This window comes from Xenopus laevis, chromosome 2L, assembly GCF_017654675.1.
Source record: "Xenopus laevis strain J_2021 chromosome 2L, Xenopus_laevis_v10.1, whole genome shotgun sequence".
Lineage (NCBI taxonomy): Eukaryota > Metazoa > Chordata > Amphibia > Anura > Pipidae > Xenopus > Xenopus laevis.
Window position 1 is genome coordinate 184,159,507 of NC_054373.1, and position 20,810 is coordinate 184,180,316.

Sequence of the window (20,810 nt, forward strand, 5' to 3'; positions counted from 1 at the left end):
CTCCAGGGATTGGGGAACCGCAGTGACATTAATGAGGCTCGACCTGATGAAGGTGAACTTGCTGCCGACCTATACAGAAGGAACCGACATTTCTCTTTTTAATATATATATATATATATATATATATATATACACACGTTCTCTGTGCCCTCCTTGTTTAACAGCAGAACAGTCTCATTTTCCTTCTTTTACTTTATTATTGTCAGTGAATCCCATGTTGTAACCGCCCCAATGTGATACAACAAGATAAACAAATAGTCTTTTGTTTGCTGATGGTGAAATCTCCTTTCTCTGCATGTGGAATAAACAGCCCTGTGTTGGCCGCCTTTGCTTGGAACTCTGTTCTTTCATTCCCTTTATTCATTTTGTTTGCTCTCCTATGTATACAAGGTATAGGTATGGGACCTGTTATCCAGAATGCTCTGGACCTGGAGTTTTTCTGGATAACAGATCGTTCCATAAGTTATAGCTTCATACCTTAAGTCTACTAGAAAATCTTGTAAACATTAAATAAACCCAATAGGCTGTTTTTACTTCCAATAAGAATTAATTATACCGTAGTTGGGATCAAATACAAGTTACTGTTTTATTATTACACAGAGAAAAGAAATCATTTTTAAACATTTGGATTATTTGGATAAAATGGAGTCTATGGGAGACGGCCTTTCCATAATTCAGAGCATTCTGGATATGGGGTTTCTGGATAATGGATTCCATACCTAGAAAGTGAGCTACACCATCCAAATCACTATTGTAATTTGATTTATTCTTAATTTTTCCTTATCTGCCTAGTGTCATTCTTCTTTCAGTCCTATTACTTATAGTGCAATTTAAAGAGGGGACCCCAGGGTGAGGGGAACCTCATAAGGTTGTGTACACCCCAGACGCTCAGTGGCATAATTGTGTTATACACCAGCTGATCTCTCAGTCTGGGGTATTATACATGGAATTGGCACTGTATTTATCTGCCGTGTGTTCTGGGGTATTATACATGGAATTGGCACTGTATTTATCTGCTGTGTGTTCTGGGGTATTATACATGGAATTGGCACTGTATTTATCTGCTGTGTGTTCTGGGGTATTATACATGGAATTGGCACTGTATTTATCTGCTGTGTGTTCTGGGGTATTATACATGGAATTGGCTCTGTATTTATCTGCTGTGTGTTCTGGGGTATTATACATGGAATTGGCACTGTATTTATCTGCTGTGTGTTCTGGGGCATTATACATGGAATTGGCACTGTATTTATCTGCTGTGTGTTCTGGGGTATTATACATGGAATTGGCACTGTATTTATCTGCTGTGTGTTCTGGGGTATTATACATGGAATTGGCACTGTATTTATCTGCTGTGTGTTCTGGGGTATTATACATGGAATTGGCACTGTATTTATCTGCTGTGTGTTCTGGGGTATTATACATGGAATTGGCACTGTATTTATCTGCTGTGTGTTCTGGGGTATTATACATGGAATTGGCACTGTATTTATCTGCTGTGTGTTCTGGGAATTATACACGACATGTCTGAGCCATAATGAATAGAGCAGTTTGAATACAGTGTGGGGCAAAGAGATAAAGCACTAGGATACCCGGGGCTCAGGCAGATATACGTACAGTCTGAGCATGTTCATCAGAGATATTCAGTGTAAACAAACTGCTGCGCTGCTTTCTGTCAGTAGCAATGATGACAGTTACACATAACATTGAACCCGATGGGAATGAGGAATGAACGGATATTGGGCAGTTGCTTAGAATTAGATTTTCTTTTCTCCTTTGCGAGGCGTTTAAGCCAAGGTTCCTATTTTCAGTTTATAGTCACCTACCCCTGTTTTTTTCTGTTGATTAACTAAGCGGGGGGTAGATGCCCTGTGTCCGTGTCCAGACGTGACTTTTGGGGTCTGTGCTGTGTATAAGGCACTTCAGTGCGGGGGTGGCTGGGAGTTCATGGGACTTCAGAACACAAACTGTTTACTCAATGGCTATCCGCTCTGTGTGATTAATTATGAAAAGAGGGAGGTTGGGGATTTTACAAGGAATTCGTCAAATTAAAGGGAAACTGTTATCAGAATAAAGAGTACAGTGTAGCTGGGGGGGGGAATTTTTATGAATAGATTAAGGGGCCACCTACATACTGGGAGATTATAGTCATACTGGATACATGTGCCTGAAGGGGCGAGTGTTCTTCATGTTACTCCTCTCTGGCAAATACAACAGCACTGTTATGCTTTATGGCCGCAATTCCACATAAACACTCTGCACTTACCCTTTATATAAAAGCCTCATTTACACTTACTGAGCTGTGGCCCTGAGTTGCTGGGATGTCCGATCCCGTGGATGTATATTTAATGGGATTTTTTTCCATAGATATTTGCAATTCAGTTACATTGATAAATCTATTACAAGTATGGGACCTGTTATCCAGAAGGCTCGAGACCTGAGATTTTCCAGATACTGCATCGTCATACCTTAAGTCTGCTAAAAACATCATATAAAATAAATTAAATAAAGCCAATAGGCTGGTTTTGCTTCCAATAAGGATTAATTATATCTTAGTTGGGATCATGTACCAGGTACAGGCATGGGACCTGTTATCCAGAATGCTCGGGACCTGGGGTTTTACGGATAATGGATCTTCATACCTTAAGTCTACTAAAAAATCATGTAAAATAAAATAAATAAAATTAAATAAACCCAATAGGCTGGTTTTGCTTCCAATAAGGATTAATTATATCTTGGTTGGGATCATGTACCAGGTACAGGCATGGGACTTGTTATCCAGAATGCTCGGGACCTGAGGTTTTCCGGATAATGGATCTTCATACCTTAAGTCTACTAAAAAATCATGTAAAATAAAATTAAATAAACCCAATAGGCTGGTTTTGCTTCCAATAAGGATTAATTAAATCTTAAACTGGCCATAGACGCAAAGACCTGATCGTTCAAGAACAGATCAGATGATGTTCTGCCCCAGACAGCAATCGTATGAAAGTTATGTCCGACCAACCTGGTCATCAGTTCGGCAGTACATGCAGAGATATCGCACGAAACGAGGATTTGCACGATCAGATCTTTGAGTCTATGGCCAGCTTTGGTTGGGATCAAGCTACAGGTATGGGACCTGTTATCCAGAATGCTCAGGACCTGGGGTCTTCCGGATAATGGATCTTTCCATAATTAGGATCTTCATACCTTAAGTCTACTAGAAAACCATGTAAACATGAAATAAACCCAATAGGCTGGTTTTGCTTCCAATAAGGATTAATTATATATTTGTTGGGCTCAAGTACAAGCGACTGTTTTATTATTACACAGAAAAAGGAAATCAGTTTTAAAAATATCGATTATTTGAATAAAAATGACGTCTATGGGAGACGGCCTTTCTGTAATTCAGAGCTTTCTGTATAACTGGTTTCCAGATAACGGATTCCGCACCTGTACTAATTTATTGAATTAGCACTTTTCCTTGCGGTGCAATCAGTATTTCATTCGGTCGTAATAATTTAATAAAAGAATTGGAATAATGGGGTTTGAATTCATTATATTAAGAAATAAACCCCAGACTTACACTACACAGAGATCAGAACCCGTTTATAGGTTTGGTACTATGAAAATCCAAATCCCCCAGCCCTGCGATTTCTCCTCTTTCTCATACATTCCCCGGGACTTGTCTCCCTCGGGCCCCAAGACCCGGTATTTATTGCTCTGTTTCTATTTCTCTTTGTGACGATGGCTGCGCAGTGTTTGTATAGTTCAGCCGTGTCGCAGAACAGGTTTGTCGGGTGTGTAGGCAAATAGTTGTGTAAGAATAACAAACACATGTAGCAGCATGCCCAGACTCATATGCTAGGGATTCCCAGGATAACCCTAACCTGCTATTAAAGGGAAAGTATACCTTTATAAAGCAAACACATCCTAGGGTCAGGACGTGGCTCCATCTGCAAGGATTGTGTATGTTCTCTCTGTGTCTGTGTTGGTTCCTCTGGTCCCAGTTTCCTCCCACACCCCAAATACATACTTTGCCTGATGGTGCTGGACCTACTTTGAGTGATTAGATTGTAAGCTTCTCTGTCTGATGTGAATAATGAACAATCTCTGCAAAGCAGTATTTCCGCCACTGAGGGAGAGGCTTTGTGACTTTAAGGGAACCCAAATGGGTTCCCTTCTGTGCACAGGAGCAGCTCCCTATCTTGGCTTCTGTTAGGAGTGTCGGTGGCACTGCACATGCTCAGTGTGCCCAGCTGTTGAGACCCATAAGTTTAGGGGTCGTGACAAATGATAAAGCAGAAAATATGGTTTATGTTCTATAGGCTGATGTTATATGGCTGATCATGCACTGATTGATGAGCTGCCATGGAATTAGAATCTGAAATAATTACTAATCAGTTCTTGTGACATTTATATTGTATTTATACTGTATATTGTGGTAAGTGACAGCAGCCCAGAGCACGATGGGGAGCTACTGGGGCATCTTCACTAGCACAGATCTACCCTGCTAGGGGTTGTATTTGACGGGTATAGAACCCCAAAATATAATTTGCAGCATTGCTAACCTATTTCCTAATTAAACTTTAGTTCTCTTTTAAGCTTCCGACTGTCCTGTAATACCAATGTAAATTGAGGAAGGAGAAGGGGCTGCTGCACGCAGTGACTTTATTAAGATAAGAATAATACGGGCCTATAATATGTATGTGTTGCCATGTGTTGTGCTCGGAGCTACGGGGACGTGAGATCAGAGAATATTCATGAGTCGCCCCAGTGGTTTCTTCCCAGAATAAGACTGATTTGCCGGAGCCGGTGATTCCTGGAAAATGTTATTGTCACGCAGTGAAAATCCAATGCTCACAATCTGCTCCGAGGAGCCGGTATAATATAAATATGTAATGTAACCCCTTCAGCCCCGGGATTCGATAATAGGGATGCATTGAATCCAAGATTCGGTTCGGGATCAGGATTCGGCCTTTTTCAGGAGGATTCGGATTCAGGGGAATCCTTCTACCCGGCTAAACTGAAACCTAATTTGCATATGCAAATTAGGTGCAGGGAGGGACATCGCGTGATTTTTTGTCACAAAACAAGGAAGTAGGTATTCGGTCAAATCTTTCGCAAAGGATTCGGGGGTTCGGCCGAATCCAAAATACATTTGGTGCATTTGATAAGATGCCATAAGGCTGACTTCTGTCTCATGTAGGGATACGGGGACATGGTTGGAGTGTTAGAGGAAAACTGTACTTTAAAGGGGTGGTTCACCTTTAACTTAACTTTTAGTAATAGAATGGCTAATTCTAAACAACTTTTCAGTTGGTTTTTATTATTTATTTTTTATAGTTTTGAATTATTTGCCTTCTTCTTCTGACTCTTTCCAGCTTTCAAATGGCGTGGGTGGCTGACCCCATCTAAAAAACAAATGCTCTGTAAGGCTACAAATGTATTATTATTGCTACTTTTTATTACTCATCTTTCTATTCAGGCCTCTCCTATTCATATTCCAGTCTCTTATTCAAATCAGTGCATGGTTGCTAGGTGAATTTGGACCCTAGCAACCAGATGGCTGAAATTGCAAACTGGAGATCTGCTGAATAAAAAGCTAAATAACTCAAAAACCACAAATAATAATAAATGAAAACCAATATATATAGACAAATACAAGAGTCCGCTGCACTCAACCCATTATCAATATATTTAAGACAGAGACATTTTGTGCATACTGCTACTGAAAAATGCCTTACCCTTTAAACAAAACAGGGATTGTTTGTCCATATATTGCAATATATTTAAGCTGAACAACTACGTCAAAGGACTCTTGTATTTGTCTATATGTATTTTGTGGTCACAGCCTCATTGCACCCCCACCTAATGGTTTTAAAAAATAGCGGTGAGCACAACTTTTCCTTCTTTTTTATATATATATATATATATATATATATATATATATATATATATATATATATATATATATATATATATATATAATCAGTATCCTACAGTTCCACAAAGGACTATTTCTAATGATGAAACATTTGCCATTGCTTCCCCTTTATTTTCTAGAAACGAAAATGAGAAATGTGTTGCTTTTGGAGCTCTGAGCTCTGTTCTTTTGCTTAACGGACTGTCTCCCACCTTCAATTAAATAAATCACTAGCTGCCTGCTCTAACCCAACTGCCTGCTGTAACCCAACTGTCTGCTGTAACCCAACTGATTAACCAAACTTTGGAAAATGGATTTCTACATCGTTGCAGAGGCAGAACCAGCAGTGCAGAAGCGCACAGACAGATATCAGTAATGATTTAACTTAAAAAAAAGAGGGGAGACATCGTCTCTATATATAGGGATTTAGGTCACCCCCACTAAAGCTGCCGGACCAGACACAGAACCTCGTTGCCTATTCCGAAAATAAAGCCCTGAGTATTGACTGTTTTGGATAGGGAAGTTATATTTTGATTGAGACATGAATTTGACATTACAATCGTTTTTTTGGTTTGTTGGGAACAGACAGTGAAGAATGTTCTCCTCGGTGAAGCCGTTTGAGAACCAGCAGTACCAGGCCCTGAAGAAGGAATGTCTGAGTAAGAAGGTTCTGTTTGAGGATCCGACCTTCCCGGCCAATAACGACTCTCTCTTCTACAAGACACAGCGAGTCCAGGGGGTACAGTGGAAGCGCCCCAAGGTGAGTGTCCTTAGATTATACAAATCCACCAGCTGCTGCCCAAGTCTACACAGACCTCGGCCTCATTTACTATGCCCCCATGATTCCATAAGTTAGTAAGTTACTTGCAATGTGCCACAAGTCTGCGGAGACAGAGGCACATATTTACTTTCCCTTTAATCCCCAGTGATACCCAGAGTTAAACAAATGAGTTTCTCAGACACTAAATTGAGTGGGTTTTGTTGCCTTTGCGCCTGTAACAGAAGATTGTGCAGAACCTTCACCTGTTACTTCCGTGTTATCCTCAACCCGGGTCAGTTTTGGGTGTTTTATTCGCCGGCTCCTGGGAGGCTCTGGATCTGCTCACACATCTGTATTGTAAGGGCCGACCCACAAACCAAATCATCATTTATAGTTATGTGCAAATATCATTACTATTGTCTGTCACCGTCAGTCTGTCTCTCTTCCCTTCTGTTTTTTACCAGAAATAATGTATCATAAATATAATCTTCTCCAGGCTCCAGTTTTCTCAATGCCCTGAACTATTTCCTTCTTCTTAATCTTCTCAGGTCTGTGAATCATGTACTGCAGGGCATTATGGGAAGCGGAGTCTTGGCCAGATAAAAGTTGACTCAGCCTGCAGCCTTGTGCCTTTATATGGTCACAGAACAACCCCTCAGTGACTTCTAATATCCTTATCATTTACAGTAGGGGGTACATTATCCCTTATAATACATGAGTGATACTCAGAGTTCCCTGTATAACTCAGCCTGCAGCCTTGTGCCTTTATATGGTCACAGAACAACCCCTCAGTGACTTCTAATATCCTTATCATTTACAGTAGGGGATACATTATCGCTTATAATACATGAGTGATACTCAGAGTTCCCTGTATAACTCAGCCTGCAGCCTTGTGCCTTTATATGGTCACAGAACAACCCCTTAGTGGCTTCTAATATCCTTATCATTTACAGTAGGGGGTACATTATCGCTTATAATACATGAGTGATACTCAGAGTTCCCTGTATAACTCAGCCTGCAGCCTTCTGTCTTTATATGGTCACAGAACAACCCCTCAGTGACTTCTAATATCCTTATCATTTACAGTAGGGGGTACATTATCCCTTATAATACATGAGTGATACTCAGAGTTCCCTGTATAACTCAGCCTGCAGCCTTGTGCCTTTATATGGTCACAGAACAACCCCTCAGTGACTTCTAATATCCTTATCATTTACAGTAGGGGGTACATTATCCCTTATAATACATGAGTGATACTCAGAGTTCCCTGTATAACTCAGCCTGCAGCCTTGTGCCTTTATATGGTCACAGAACAACCCCTCAGTGACTTCTAATATCCTTATCATTTACAGTAGGGGGTACATTAACCCGTATAATACATGAGTGATACTCAGAGTTCCCTGTATAACTCAGCCTGCAGCCTTGTGACTTTATATGGTCACAGAACCCTCAATGACTTATAATATCCTTATCATTTACAGTAGGGGGTACATTCCATATATTTATTTTCTATAGCACCAGTAGGACAGTAAAAATAAGTTTCCTTCCTGACTTCCCTGGGCAGATTGGGAGATTTATACTTAGAGACGAGATCACGGGGAGAGAATAAAGGGCAGAGAGAGAAGAAAGGGCAGATTGTTCTGTTTTCCTGCTGAACCCACAGTGAACAATCCACTTCCTTTATCCGACCCATGTGACCAGCGAGGAAAAGGCTAAAGCCAGTGATGTACAATAAATTCCATGCTGGGGGCCACTTCTCTTCTGTTTCACAAGCTTGGAGGTTGTACAATAATATAATAATATCCTAAATCAATTGGGGGGTCACATACATTCAATGGTCGTCCAGTTGGACTGGGTTAAAGCTCCCCTGAGACTGTGCCAAACCGTAAATAATACAATATATATAGAAAGTATCTTTGGTAAATACTTTATGGTACATACAATAGTGTTAGGGAACCTGTCGGGAACTTATTGTGCCTTTACCTGGGGCTCTAGAGGGCCCCCCTTTAATTATAATTAAGGATGAACCGAACCCACTATTTTGGATTTGGCCAAACCCCCGAATCCTTTGCAAAGGATTCGGCCGAATACCGAACCGAATCCTAATCTGCATATGCAAATTTGGATTCGGTTTCGGCCGGGCAGAAGAATTCGGCCGAATCCTGCTGAAAAAAAGCTGAATCCTGGATTCGGTGTATCCCTAATTATAATGCCCAAGCTCTTACTGAAATCCCCTAATCAGTGTTGAGAACCCACAGTGCAGGTAGTAAGGAGAAGGCCTTTGGGGTGACATGATGGAGGCAGGTTTAGCAAATTGGGGCACAGAAATCGTTAAATTAAATATTTCTGCACCAATATCTCCCCCATCTCCATTCCCAGTGGGTTAAAGGGCACAAATCCCCCGTATTTGGCACAGGCAGTCTATAGAAGTTGGGCTTTAGTCCCACCCCCCAATAGGCATCTGTGGAATCGGCCAAATGGTATCAGTCCATTAGTGCAGCCCAGACTGTCAGTAAATTATCAGCTGACACTCACAATCCATTATTCCATTTACAGGTAGAATTTTCCGTTGCTTTTATTGAAAGGGAAAGTAAACCCAAGAAAGAAAATATTTCTGTGCAACTTTCCAAAATTCCATTTATTTTTTATCCTCACTGGTTTGATATATAAATATGAATATTTCAGAAGGCAGTGGCAGCATGGAGTAATAGTAAGGCAAGGCCGTGCCCAGGGAATGGTATAATTGTGTATCTGAAGGATCAGCAGTCTGAGAGCTGGAGAGATACCCTGGATTATATTAATGGGGCCCAATGTAAGAGATCCCTGCGCTTGGGATGCAGTTCCGCCCTGTTCCTCTAGTGGGCGCCAGACATTAAGAGACAGGTGTCAGTGTATTATCCCCCATCACTCCTGTGCCAGCGCTGATAATGGGCAAATAATAAAATACAGGAACTTCTTTTCAACCTCTCAGATTATAACAGTAAGAGTTTTGCTGCCTGAGACTGAATTAGACATGAGAAAATATGCCCCCCCTGATTTCATTATGCAGAACTGCCAGTGCCAAGGGCTGACTGTACATTTACTGTAATGGATCTGGCAGGGCAGGACCTCGTGTTGTACAGTAATTCATTTATAAAGGGCTGCAACTGTGTCTGTGCAGGAGTGTTATACAGGGGTGCAGGAGTGTTGGCGCAGGAGTGTTATACAGGGGTGCAGGATTGTTGGTGCAGGAGTGTTATACAGAGGTGCAGGAGTGTTATACAAGGGTGCAGGAGTGTTGGTGCAGGAGTATTATACAGGGGTGTTGTACAGGGGCGCAGGAGTGTTGGTGCAGGAGTGTTATACAAGGGTGCAGGAGTGTTGGTGCAGGAGTATTATACAGGGGTGTTGTACAGGGGCGCAGGAGTGTTGGTGCAGGAGTGTTATACAGGGGTGCAGGAGTGTTGGTGCAGGAGTGTTATACTGGGGTGCAGGAGTGTTATACAGGGGTGCAGGATTGTTGGCGCAGGAGTGTTGTACAGGGGTGCAGGAGTGTTATACAGGGGTGCAGGAGTGTTATACAGGGGCACAGGATTGTTGGTGCAGGAGTGTTGTACAGGGGTGCAGGAGTGTTATACAGGGGTGCAGGAGTGTTATACAGGGGTGCAGGAGTGTTATACAGGGGTGCAGGGGTGTAGGGGTGTTGGCGCAGGAGTGTTATACAGGGGTGCAGGAGTGTTGTACAGGGGTGCAGGAATGTCGGTGCAGGAGTGTTATACAGGGGTGCAGGAGTGTTGGTGCAGTCAAGTTGTGAATGTTACTTATGAGTTGCAGGGAGTTGTAGCTGTGGGACTCGTATATCTGTAACTGGAATCAATGGGTCAGAACCACCAACAGTTTAATACTGGGTCTCACATCCACTTATTCAGGAAATATATCTTATTATTATGTATATTTAGGGTTTATATACCCATGTATTTTCAGTGAATGGTCAGTAACACTAGAGGTGTAACTAGATGTGACTGGGCCCCACAGCAAATTCATTTTAGGGCCCCCAACATAACTAGAGATTGTCCTGTTTTACCAATATCTGTTGAAATTGCTCATTAATTGTGGCCTCATAGGCCCCCTATACCCCATGGGTCTGTTTCCTCTGCAGTTCCAGCCCTGAGTAACACATCTGACAGTTGCTTGTAATTACTGGCAGGTTCATAAACACTTTCATATAATGGGTAGGGATGTAGCGAACGTCGGAAAAAAAGTTCGCGAACATATTCGCGAACTTGCGCAAAAACGCGAGCGGTTCGCGAACGGTTCGCGAACCCCATAGACTTCAATGGGAAGGCGAACTTTAACATCTAAAAAAAAAATTTCTGGCCAGAAAAATGATTTTAAAGTTGTTTAAAGGGTGCAACGACCTGGACAGTGGCATGCCAGAGGGGGATCAAGGGCAAAAATGTATCTGAAAAATCTGCCTGTGTGTGCTTGGAAGAGATAGTGTAGGGGGAGAGCTGTTAGTGATTTCAGGGACAGATGATAGTAAGTTTGCTGGCTAGTAATCTGCTTGATACTGCTCTGTATTGGAGGGACAGAAGTCTGCAGGGATTTGAGGGACATTTTAGCTTAGGTAGCTTTTGCTGGCTAGTAATCTACTGTTCTCTTTAAACAACTGCCATACGTTGACCTTGTAGGCATTGTTTGCCCAGTTTTTTTGGACGCAGCCACTGAAGCACAGTTGCCAGAAAAATATGCCATATAAATGCTGAAAATAGTCATTTTTCGCCATACGTTGACCTTGTAGACATTGTTTGCCCAGTTTTTTTGGTTGCAGCCACTGAAGCACAGTTGCCAGAAAAAATATGCCATATAAATGCTGAAAATAGTCATTTTTGCCATACGTTGACCTTGTAGGCATTGTTTGCCCAGTTTTTTTGGTCGCAGCCACTGAAGCACAGTTGCCAGAAAAAATATGCCATATAAATGCTGAAAATAGTCATTTTTTGCCATACGTTGACCTTGTAGGCATTGTTTGCCCAGTTTTTTTGGCCGCAGCCACTGAAGCACAGAGGCCAGAAAAAATATGCCATATAAATGCTGAAAATAGTCATTTTTTGCCATACGTTGACTTAACGTATATGGCAAAAAATGACTATTTTCAGCATTTATATGGCATATTTTTTCTGGCCTCTGTGCTTCAGTGGCTGCGGCCAAAAAAACTGGGCAAACAATGCCTACAAGGTCAACGTCGTTGACCTTGTAGGCATTGTTTGCCCAGTTTTTTTGGCCGCAGCCACTGAAGCACAGAGGCCAGAAAAAATATGCCATATAAATGCTGAAAATAGTCATTTTTTTGGTCGCAGCCACTGAAGCACAGTTGCCAGAAAAATTATGCCATATAAATGCTGAAAATATGCATTTTTTTGGTTGCAGCCACTGAAGCACAGAAGCCAGAAAAATTATGCCATATAAATGCTGAAAATATGCATTTTTTTGGTTGCAGCCACTGAAGCACAGAGGCCAGAAAAAATTATGCCATATAAATGCTGAAAATATAAATTGTTTTGGTTGCAGCCACTGAAGCACAGAGGCCAGAAAAATTATGCCATATAAATGCTGAAAATATGCATTTTTTTGGTTGCAGCCACTGAAGCACAGAGGCCAGAAAAATTATGCCATATAAATGCAGAAAATATGCATTTTTTTGGACGCAGCCACTGAAGCACAGTTGCCAGAAAAAAATATGCCATATAAATGCTGAAAATAGTAATTTTTTGCCATACGTTGACCTTGTAGACATTGTTTGCCCAGTTTTTTTGGTTGCAGCCACTGAAGCACAGAGGCCAGAAAAATTAAACCAGTAGGGTTTGCACCCTAGTTTGTAACGGTGGCGGAGGGAGGAGGAGGACGCTAAAGGACAGCTGTGTGTGGGAGTCATGAGGCTTGAAGAGAAGGACAGCTGCATAGCAGTCAGAACAAGTCTTCCGGCGTGCAGTAACCCTCCGAGATCCACCCCTCATTCATTTTAATAAAGGTCAGGTAATCGACACTTTTGTGACCTAGGCGAGTTCTCTTCTCAGTTACAATCCCTCCTGCTGCACTGAAGGTCCTTTCTGAGAGCACACTTGAGGCTGGGCAAGACAAGAGGTTCATGGCAAATTGTGACCGCTCTGGCCACAGATCAAGCCTGCGCACCCAGTAGTCCAGGGGTTCATCGCTCCTCAGAGTGTCGATATCTGCAGTTAATGCCAGGTAGTCCGCTACCTGCCGGTCGAGGCGTTCTTTGAGGGTGGATCCAGAAGGGTTGTGGCGCTGCCTTGGACAGAAAAAACATTTGCATGTCTGACGTTACAGAGTGGCCAAAGGGCTTTGTCCTTGCAGGTGTGCTCGTGGCAGGATTACTGGCACCTCTGCCCCTGGAATGTTGATGAGTTCCTGAAGTGACATCACCCTTAAAAGCATTGTACAACATGTTTTGCAGGCTGGTTTGTAAATGCCGCATCTTTTCGGACTTGTGGTATGTTGGTAACATTTCTGACACTTTATGCTTGTACCGAGGGTCTAGTAGCGTTGCGACCCAGTACAGGTCCTTCTCCTTAAGCCTCTTGATACGGGGGTCCTTCAACAGGCATGACAGCATGAAAGACCCCATTCTCACAAGGTTGGATGCAGAGCTATCCATCTCCGCTTCCTCATTATCAAGGACTGCATCATCCACGGTCTCCTCCCCCCAGCCACGTACAAGACCAGGGGTCCCCAAAAGGTCACCACTAGCCCCTGGGAAGCCTGCTCCTGTTGGTCCTCCTCCTCCTCCTCCACAAAGCCACCTTCCTCCTCTGACTCCACTTCTGGCACCTCTCCCTGCGTTGCAGCAGGTGCCTGGGTTCGTTCTGGTGATTCCGACCAGAAATCGTGCGCTTCCAGCTCCTCGTCACGCTGGTCTACAGCCTCATCTGTCACTCGTCGCACGGCACGCTCCAGGAATAAAGCGAAGGGTATTAGGTCGCTGATGGTGCCTTCGGTGCGACTGACCATATTTGTCACCTCTTCAAAAGGTCGCATGAGCCTGCAGGCATCGCGCATAAGCACCCAGTAACGGGGGAAAAAAATCCCCAGCTGTGCAGATCCAGTCCTACCACCCAGTTCAAAAAAGGTACTCGTTGACGGCCCTTTGTTGTTGCAGCAGACGTTCCAACATAAGGAGCGTTGAATTCCAGCGAGTCTGGCTGTCAGAAATCAAACGCCTGACTGGCATGTTGTAGCGCTGCTGAATGTCAGCAAGGCGTGCCATGGCTGTGTAGGAACGTCTGAAATGGGCCGACACCTTTCTGGACTGGGTGAGAACGTCCTGGAATCCTGGGTACTTGGAGACAAAACGTTGGACTATTAAATTTAACACATGTGCCATGCAGGGCACATGTGTTAAATTGCCTAGTCTCAACGCTGCCAACAGATTGCTTCCATTGTCACACACCACTTTTCCGATCTGCAGTTGGTGTGGGGTCAGCCACCGATCGGCCTGTGACTGCAGAGATGACAGGAGTACAGATCCGGTATGGTTTTTGCTTTCCAGGCACGTCATCCCCAAGACAGCGTGACAACGGCGTACCTGGCACGTCGAATAGCCTAGGGGGAGCTGGGGGTGCACAGGTGTGGAGGAGGAGAAGGAGGACCCAGCAGCAGAGTAAGAAGAAGAAGAAGACGAGGTAGAGAGCGATGGAGGAGTAGAGGTGGTGGCAGAACCGCGTGCAATCCGTGGCGGTGACACCAACTCCACTGTTGTTGTTGAGCTACCCATTCCCTGCTTCCCAGCCATTACCAAGTTCACCCAGTGGGCAGTGTAGGTGACATACCTGCCCTGACCATGCTTGGAGGACCATGCGTCAGTAGTCATATGGACCTTTGGCCCAACACTAAGTGACAGAGATGCGGTAACTTGGCTCTGCACATGTTGGTACAGGTGTGGTATTCCCTTTTTAGAAAAAAAAATTGCGGCTGGGTACCTTCCACTGCGGTGTCCCAATTGCTACAAATTTGCGGAAGGCCTCAGAGTCCACCAGCTGGTATGGTAAAAGCTGGCGGGCTAAGAGTGCAGACAAGCCAGCTGTCAGACGCCGGGCAAGGGGGTGACAGTCAGACATTGGCTTCTTACGCTCAAACATGGCCTTCACAGAAACTTGGCTGGTGGCAGATGACTGGGAATGGGAACAGGTGGTCAAGGTGGAAGGCGGAGTGGAGGGTGGTTCAGACGGGTCAAGGAGAGCAGAGGTAGAGCAGTAAGATGCTGGACCAGAAGGAGTGTGGCTTTTAGTTTGCCTGTTGCCTTTGAGGTGTTGCTCCCAAAGTGCTTTGTGCTTGCCGCTCATGTGCCTTCGCATAGAAGTTGTACCTATGTGGCTGTTGGGCTTACCAAGGCTCAGTTTCTGACTGCACTCATTGCAAATTACAATGCTTTTGTCAGAGGCACACACATTAAAAAAATCCCACACTGCTGACTTTTTGGAAGTGTGCGATCTGGCGGTAACAGTAGAAGTTGGCGGCATTGGCGGCAATGGCGGGTGCGTTGGCCGGCTGAACACAGGTGCCGATACATGTTGTTGCCCTACTGATCCCTGCGGGCTGTCCTCCCTGCTTCTTCTAAGTCTTATTCTCCTACTGCCTCTCTGACTCTCCGTCTCTCCATCTGAACTACCCTCCTCTTGCTCTCTTCTACTAGGCACCCACAAAACATCAATCTCCTCATCATCATTCTCCTCAGATGCATCAATTTCTTCTGACACATCACAGAAGGAAGCAGCAGCGGGGACCTCCTCCTCATCACTCATTATGTCCATCTCTGTCGTGTTCTCTGCCAGAATTAAATCTGGTGTAAGGTCCTCATCTCCTTCATCTTCTTCTGGCAATAATGGTTGCGCATTACTCAGTTCAAGAAACTCATGGGAAAATAACTCCTCTGACCCCAGTGAAGAAGGGGCACCGGTGGTGGAGGAAGTGTTACGTGGGGTGGCCATAGCAGTGGAGGATGAGGAGGATGTTGTGGTAAAGTTAGAAACGGTAGAGGATGGGGTGTGCTGTGTAAGCCAGTCAACTACCTCTTCAGCATTTTGGGAGTTCAGGGTCATTGGCTTTTTAAAACTGGGCAATTTGCTAGGGCCACAGGATTGCATAGCAGCACGGCCCCTAGCACGGCCTCTGCGTGGCGGCCTGCCTTTGCCTGGCATTATTTTTTAAAAAACAACAACAACAACAAAAACTCAGTTGGTTTTTCTGGAAACGATAATACACACAGCTAGATGGCGGGTTGAAGAAAACAGTGTGCAAATAATGCCTACAAGGTCAACGTATACACTACTACAGCGGTGGATACGGATTACGTAAAATATATTATGGCTGCTTGAAAAAAGTCACTCCGGTGTTTTTTCTGGAGACGGTAATATTATGGATATTTAGACAGAATGTGAACAAGGTCACACAGCTAGATGGCGGGTTGAAGAAAACACTGTGCAAATAATGCCTACAAGGTCAACGTATACACTACTGCAGCGGTGGATACGGATTACGTAAAATATATTATGGCTGCTTGAAAAAAGTCACTCCGGTGTTTTTTCTGGAGACGGTAATATTATGGATATTTAGACAGAATGTGAACAAGGTCACACAGCTAGATGGCGGGTTGAAGAAAACACTGTGCAAATAATGCCTACAAGGTCAACGTATACACTACTACAGCGGTGGATACGGATTACGTAAAATATATTATGGCTGCTTGAAAAAAGTCACTCCGGTGTTTTTTCTGGAGACGGTAATATTATGGATATTTAGACAGAATGTGAACAAGGTCACACAGCTAGATGGCGGGTTGAAGAAAACAGTGTGCAAATAATGCCTACAAGGTCAACGTATACACTACTACAGCGGTGGATACGGATTACGTAAAATATATTATGGCTGCTTGAAAAAGTCACTCCGGTGTTTTTTCTGGAGACGGTAATATTATGGATATTTAGACAGAATGTGAACAAGGTCACACAGCTAGATGGCGGGTTGAAGAAAACAGTGTGCAAATAATGCCTACAAGGTCAACGTATACACTACTACAGCGGTGGATACGGATTACGTAAAATATATTATGGCTGCTTGAAAAAAGTCACTCCGGTGTTTTTTCTGGAGACGGTAATATTATGGATATTTAGACAGAATGTGAACAAGGTCACACAGCTAGATGGCGGGTTGAAGAAAACAGTGTGCAAATAATGCCTACAAGGTCAACGTATACACTACTACAGCGGTGGATACGGATTACGTAAAATATATTATGGCTGCTTGAAAAAAGTCACTCCGGTGTTTTTTCTGGAGACGGTAATATTATGGATATTTAGACAGAATGTGAACAAGGTCACACAGCTAGATGGCGGGTTGAAGAAAACAGTGTGCAAATAATGCCTACAAGGTCAACGTATACACTACTACAGCGGTGGATACGGATTACGTAAAATATATTATGGCTGCTTGAAAAAAGTCACTCCGGTGTTTTTTCTGGAGACGGTAATATTATGGATATTTAGACAGAATGTGAACAAGGTCACACAGCTAGATGGCGGGTTGAAGAAAACAGTGTGCAAATAATGCCTACAAGGTCAACGTATACACTACTACAGCGGTGGATACGGATTACGTAAAATATATTATGGCTGCTTGAAAAAAGTCACTCCGGTGTTTTTTCTGGAGACGGTAATATTATGGATATTTAGACAGAATGTGAACAAGGTCACACAGCTAGATGGCGGGTTGAAGAAAACACTGTGCAAATAATGCCTACAAGGTCAACGTATACACTACTACAGCGGTGGATACGGATTACGTAAAATATATTATGGCTGCTTGAAAAAAGTCACTCCGGTGTTTTTTCTGGAGACGGTAATATTATGGATATTTAGACAGAATGTGAACAAGGTCACACAGCTAGATGGCGGGTTGAAGAAAACAGTGTGCAAATAATGCCTACAAGGTCAACGTATACACTACTACAGCGGTGGATACGGATTACGTAAAATATATTATGGCTGCTTGAAAAAAGTCACTCCGGTGTTTTTTCTGGAGACGGTAATATTATGGATATTTAGACAGAATGTGAACAAGGTCACACAGCTAGATGGCGGGTTGAAGAAAACACTGTGCAAATAATGCCTACAGGGCAAATAATGCCTAAAAGGTCAACTTATACACTACTACAGCGGTAGTAAAATAAAAAAAAGTAAAATAAAAAAAAATGAATATTAAAAAAAAAAAATTAAAGTTGGTGCTGCTGAACTACTAGGAGCAGCAGATTAGCACACCAGTCCCACTCCCCAACACTGCTAGACTAATAGCACTGGGCTCTTATAGTAGTAGTAGTAGTAGTAGTAAAACAACAAAAAAATAAATAAAAGCAGTCCTTACAAGGACTACTGTTATTGCAGCAGTCAGCAGATGAGATCAGAAGCAGGACAGCTGCCCACTGCAGCTACATACAGAGCACTGCAGTAGAAGGTAGATTACTAGCCAGCAAAGCTACCTAAGCTAAAATGTCCCTCAAACCCCTGCAGACTTCTGTCCCTCCAATAACAGAGCAGTATCAAAACGATTACTAGCCAGCAAACTTTCAACTGTCCCTGAAATCACTAACAGGCAGCAGCTCTCTCCCTACACTATCTCTTCAGCACACACAGGCAGAGTGAAAAAACGCTGCAGGGCTTCGGTTTTTATAGGGAAGGGGAGTGGTCCAGGGGAGAGCTTCCTGATTGGCTGCCATGTACCTGCTGGTCTGGGGTGAGAGGGCAAAAAAAAGCGCCAACAATGGCGAACCCAAAATGGCGAACGTCGCGCGACGTTCGCGAACTTCCGGCGAGCGCGAACACCCGATGTTCGCGCGAACAAGTTCGCCGGCGAACAGTTCGCGACATCTCTAATAATGGGGCCCTGGGTTAGATCAGGGCACAGACTGTTTTGCATTTACCCCGGTATTTGTGGGTTTTCTTTCTCCTGCTCTGGTTTCCTTCCACAGTCCTCCTGTTACTTCTGGGTGCTGGGAGTTGCAGTCCAACAGTATCTGCAGGAGATTGGACTCCCCTCATTTAGGGCTAATGTGCAGAAATAAGCAACATGGCAGCTCCCAGTGGTATGTTCTTATGGTGCAGCTCTCCCCACTCAGCACCAGCTTTATTCCGTGTGCTTATCTAATGGTACAGGGAGTTATTCCGTGTGTTTATCTAATGGTACGGGGAGTTATTCTGTGTGTTTATCTAATGGTACGGGGAGTTATTCCGTGTGTTTATCTAATGGTACAGGGAGTTATTCCGTGTGTTTATCTAATGGTACGGGGAGTTGTTTGTATTCCTGGTGCAGAGACACATGAATCATCCAACGTTTCCATGTTGGGCCTGGACTTGTGCTCAGAGTTTGGGGCCGGGGAGCAGATGTTCTTGTCCCAGCGACAGACCTGAATTTCTCTTCCAAACTCCAAATCTTGAAATCTCCAGAGTTTCCTTCTCAGAATCCAAAAATCATCAGGATCTTGGCTTCGGCTGTTTGAGTTTGTGAGCAAAGAAAAGTCCTACTTTTGTCCCATACAGAATGCTGGGAAATATTGTTGCTTAAAGGGGTGGTTCACCTTTAAATTAACTGTTAGTATGATGTACAGAGGGATATTCGGAGATAATTTGCAAATGGTTTTTATTTTTTTATTATTTGTGGTTTTTGAGTTATTTAGCTTTTTATTCAGCAGCTCTCCAGTTTGCAATTTCAGCCATCTGGTTGCTAGGATCCAAATCCCCCTAGCAACCATGCATTGATTTGAATAAGAGACTGGAATATGAATAGGAGAGGCCTGAATAGAAAGGTGAGTAATAAAAAGTAGCAATAATAATACATTTGTAGCCTTACAGAGCATTTGTTTTTTAGATGGGGTCAGTGACCCCCATTTGAATGCTGGAAAGAAGGCAAATAATTTAAAAACTATAAAAAAAATAAATGAAGACCAATTGAAAATCTGCTTTGAATTGGCCATTCTATAACTTACTAAAAGTTAACACAAAGTTGAAGTTAACTTTTGGTATGTTATAGAATGACTAATTCCAAGCGACTTTTCAATTGGCCCTTATTTTGTATAGTTTTTTTTCAATTATTTGCCTTCTTCTTCTGACTCTATCTTTCAAAAAGGGGTCGCTGACCCCATCTAAAAAAACAAATGCTCTGTAAGGCTGCACATTTATTGTTATGGCTACTTTTTATTACTCCTCTTTCTATTCAGGCCTCTCCTATTCATATTCCAGTCTCTTATTCAAATCAATGCATGGTTGCTAGGGGAATTTGGACTCTAGCAACCACATGGTTGAAAGTGCAAACTGTAATGTTCTGTTACTTCCTATAATGCTGCAGTTTGATACATTACTTGATACATTTCTCAGCAGCAAGATCACATTGTGACAGTTTAGTGAGTGAGGTTCCTGGGCTGCTACTGGGAAATGTGAGAGGGGAAATTTTTAGGCAGTTTTTTTTTTTTTGGGGGGGGGGGGGTGTTATTCTGATGGTGGTCGACCAAGTCCCAGTGTGCCTCCAACGTAAGCCGCCATTCGGGAATTAATAAAGGGAGACAATTCCTCTTTGCAAAGCTGGAGAGAAGGTGCAACAGTGTCAGTAGTTCCTGGCAGCAGTGCAGTCTGGCTCCAGTGAAACAGTGACCTCTAGTGGCCAGTTGGCAGATTCTGGGTTTTATTTACAAGTGGGTTTATCTGGAGTGCAGGGTTATTTTTAGGGAGGGAATTGACAAAAGCTATATGTAGATTTGTCCCACTGGTTATCTACAGTCTCCTCCTTCCTATACATTGCACCCAAATTCATTTTAGAGCCATCACCTAAACCCTGTGCTGATCCTGTTTGGCAAGTGTGTGGCATGAGGGGGTGGCAAGGAATAAGAGGGACTTGTTTTGGGCACTGGTACCCCCCAGATGTGATCCATGGAGGGAATATATTATCCTTCCACTGGATCCCGACATATATAAACACTGATTAGGGAGAGAGTCATTTTGGACCCATGAAGGATAAGTAAAACTTAACAATAAGTGAATATAAAACGAATGAGGGGGCTATTCTTAGCACTTTTATAATTTACATCCATTATTTATTTTG

The 20,810-nt window shown here is 43.2% G+C and overlaps 1 protein-coding gene across 1 annotated transcript in view; it reads left to right on the top strand.

Moving 5' to 3' along the window:
* The window catches only part of capn5.L (calpain 5 L homeolog), a 52,887-nt gene that overhangs the window by 9,087 nt on the left and 22,990 nt on the right, over window positions 1-20,810 (top strand). Inside the window, 1 exon segment of the mRNA NM_001087339.1 lies at window positions 6,494-6,668. Coding sequence (NP_001080808.1) covers window positions 6,504-6,668 — 165 coding nt within the window. The 5' untranslated portion in view covers window positions 6,494-6,503.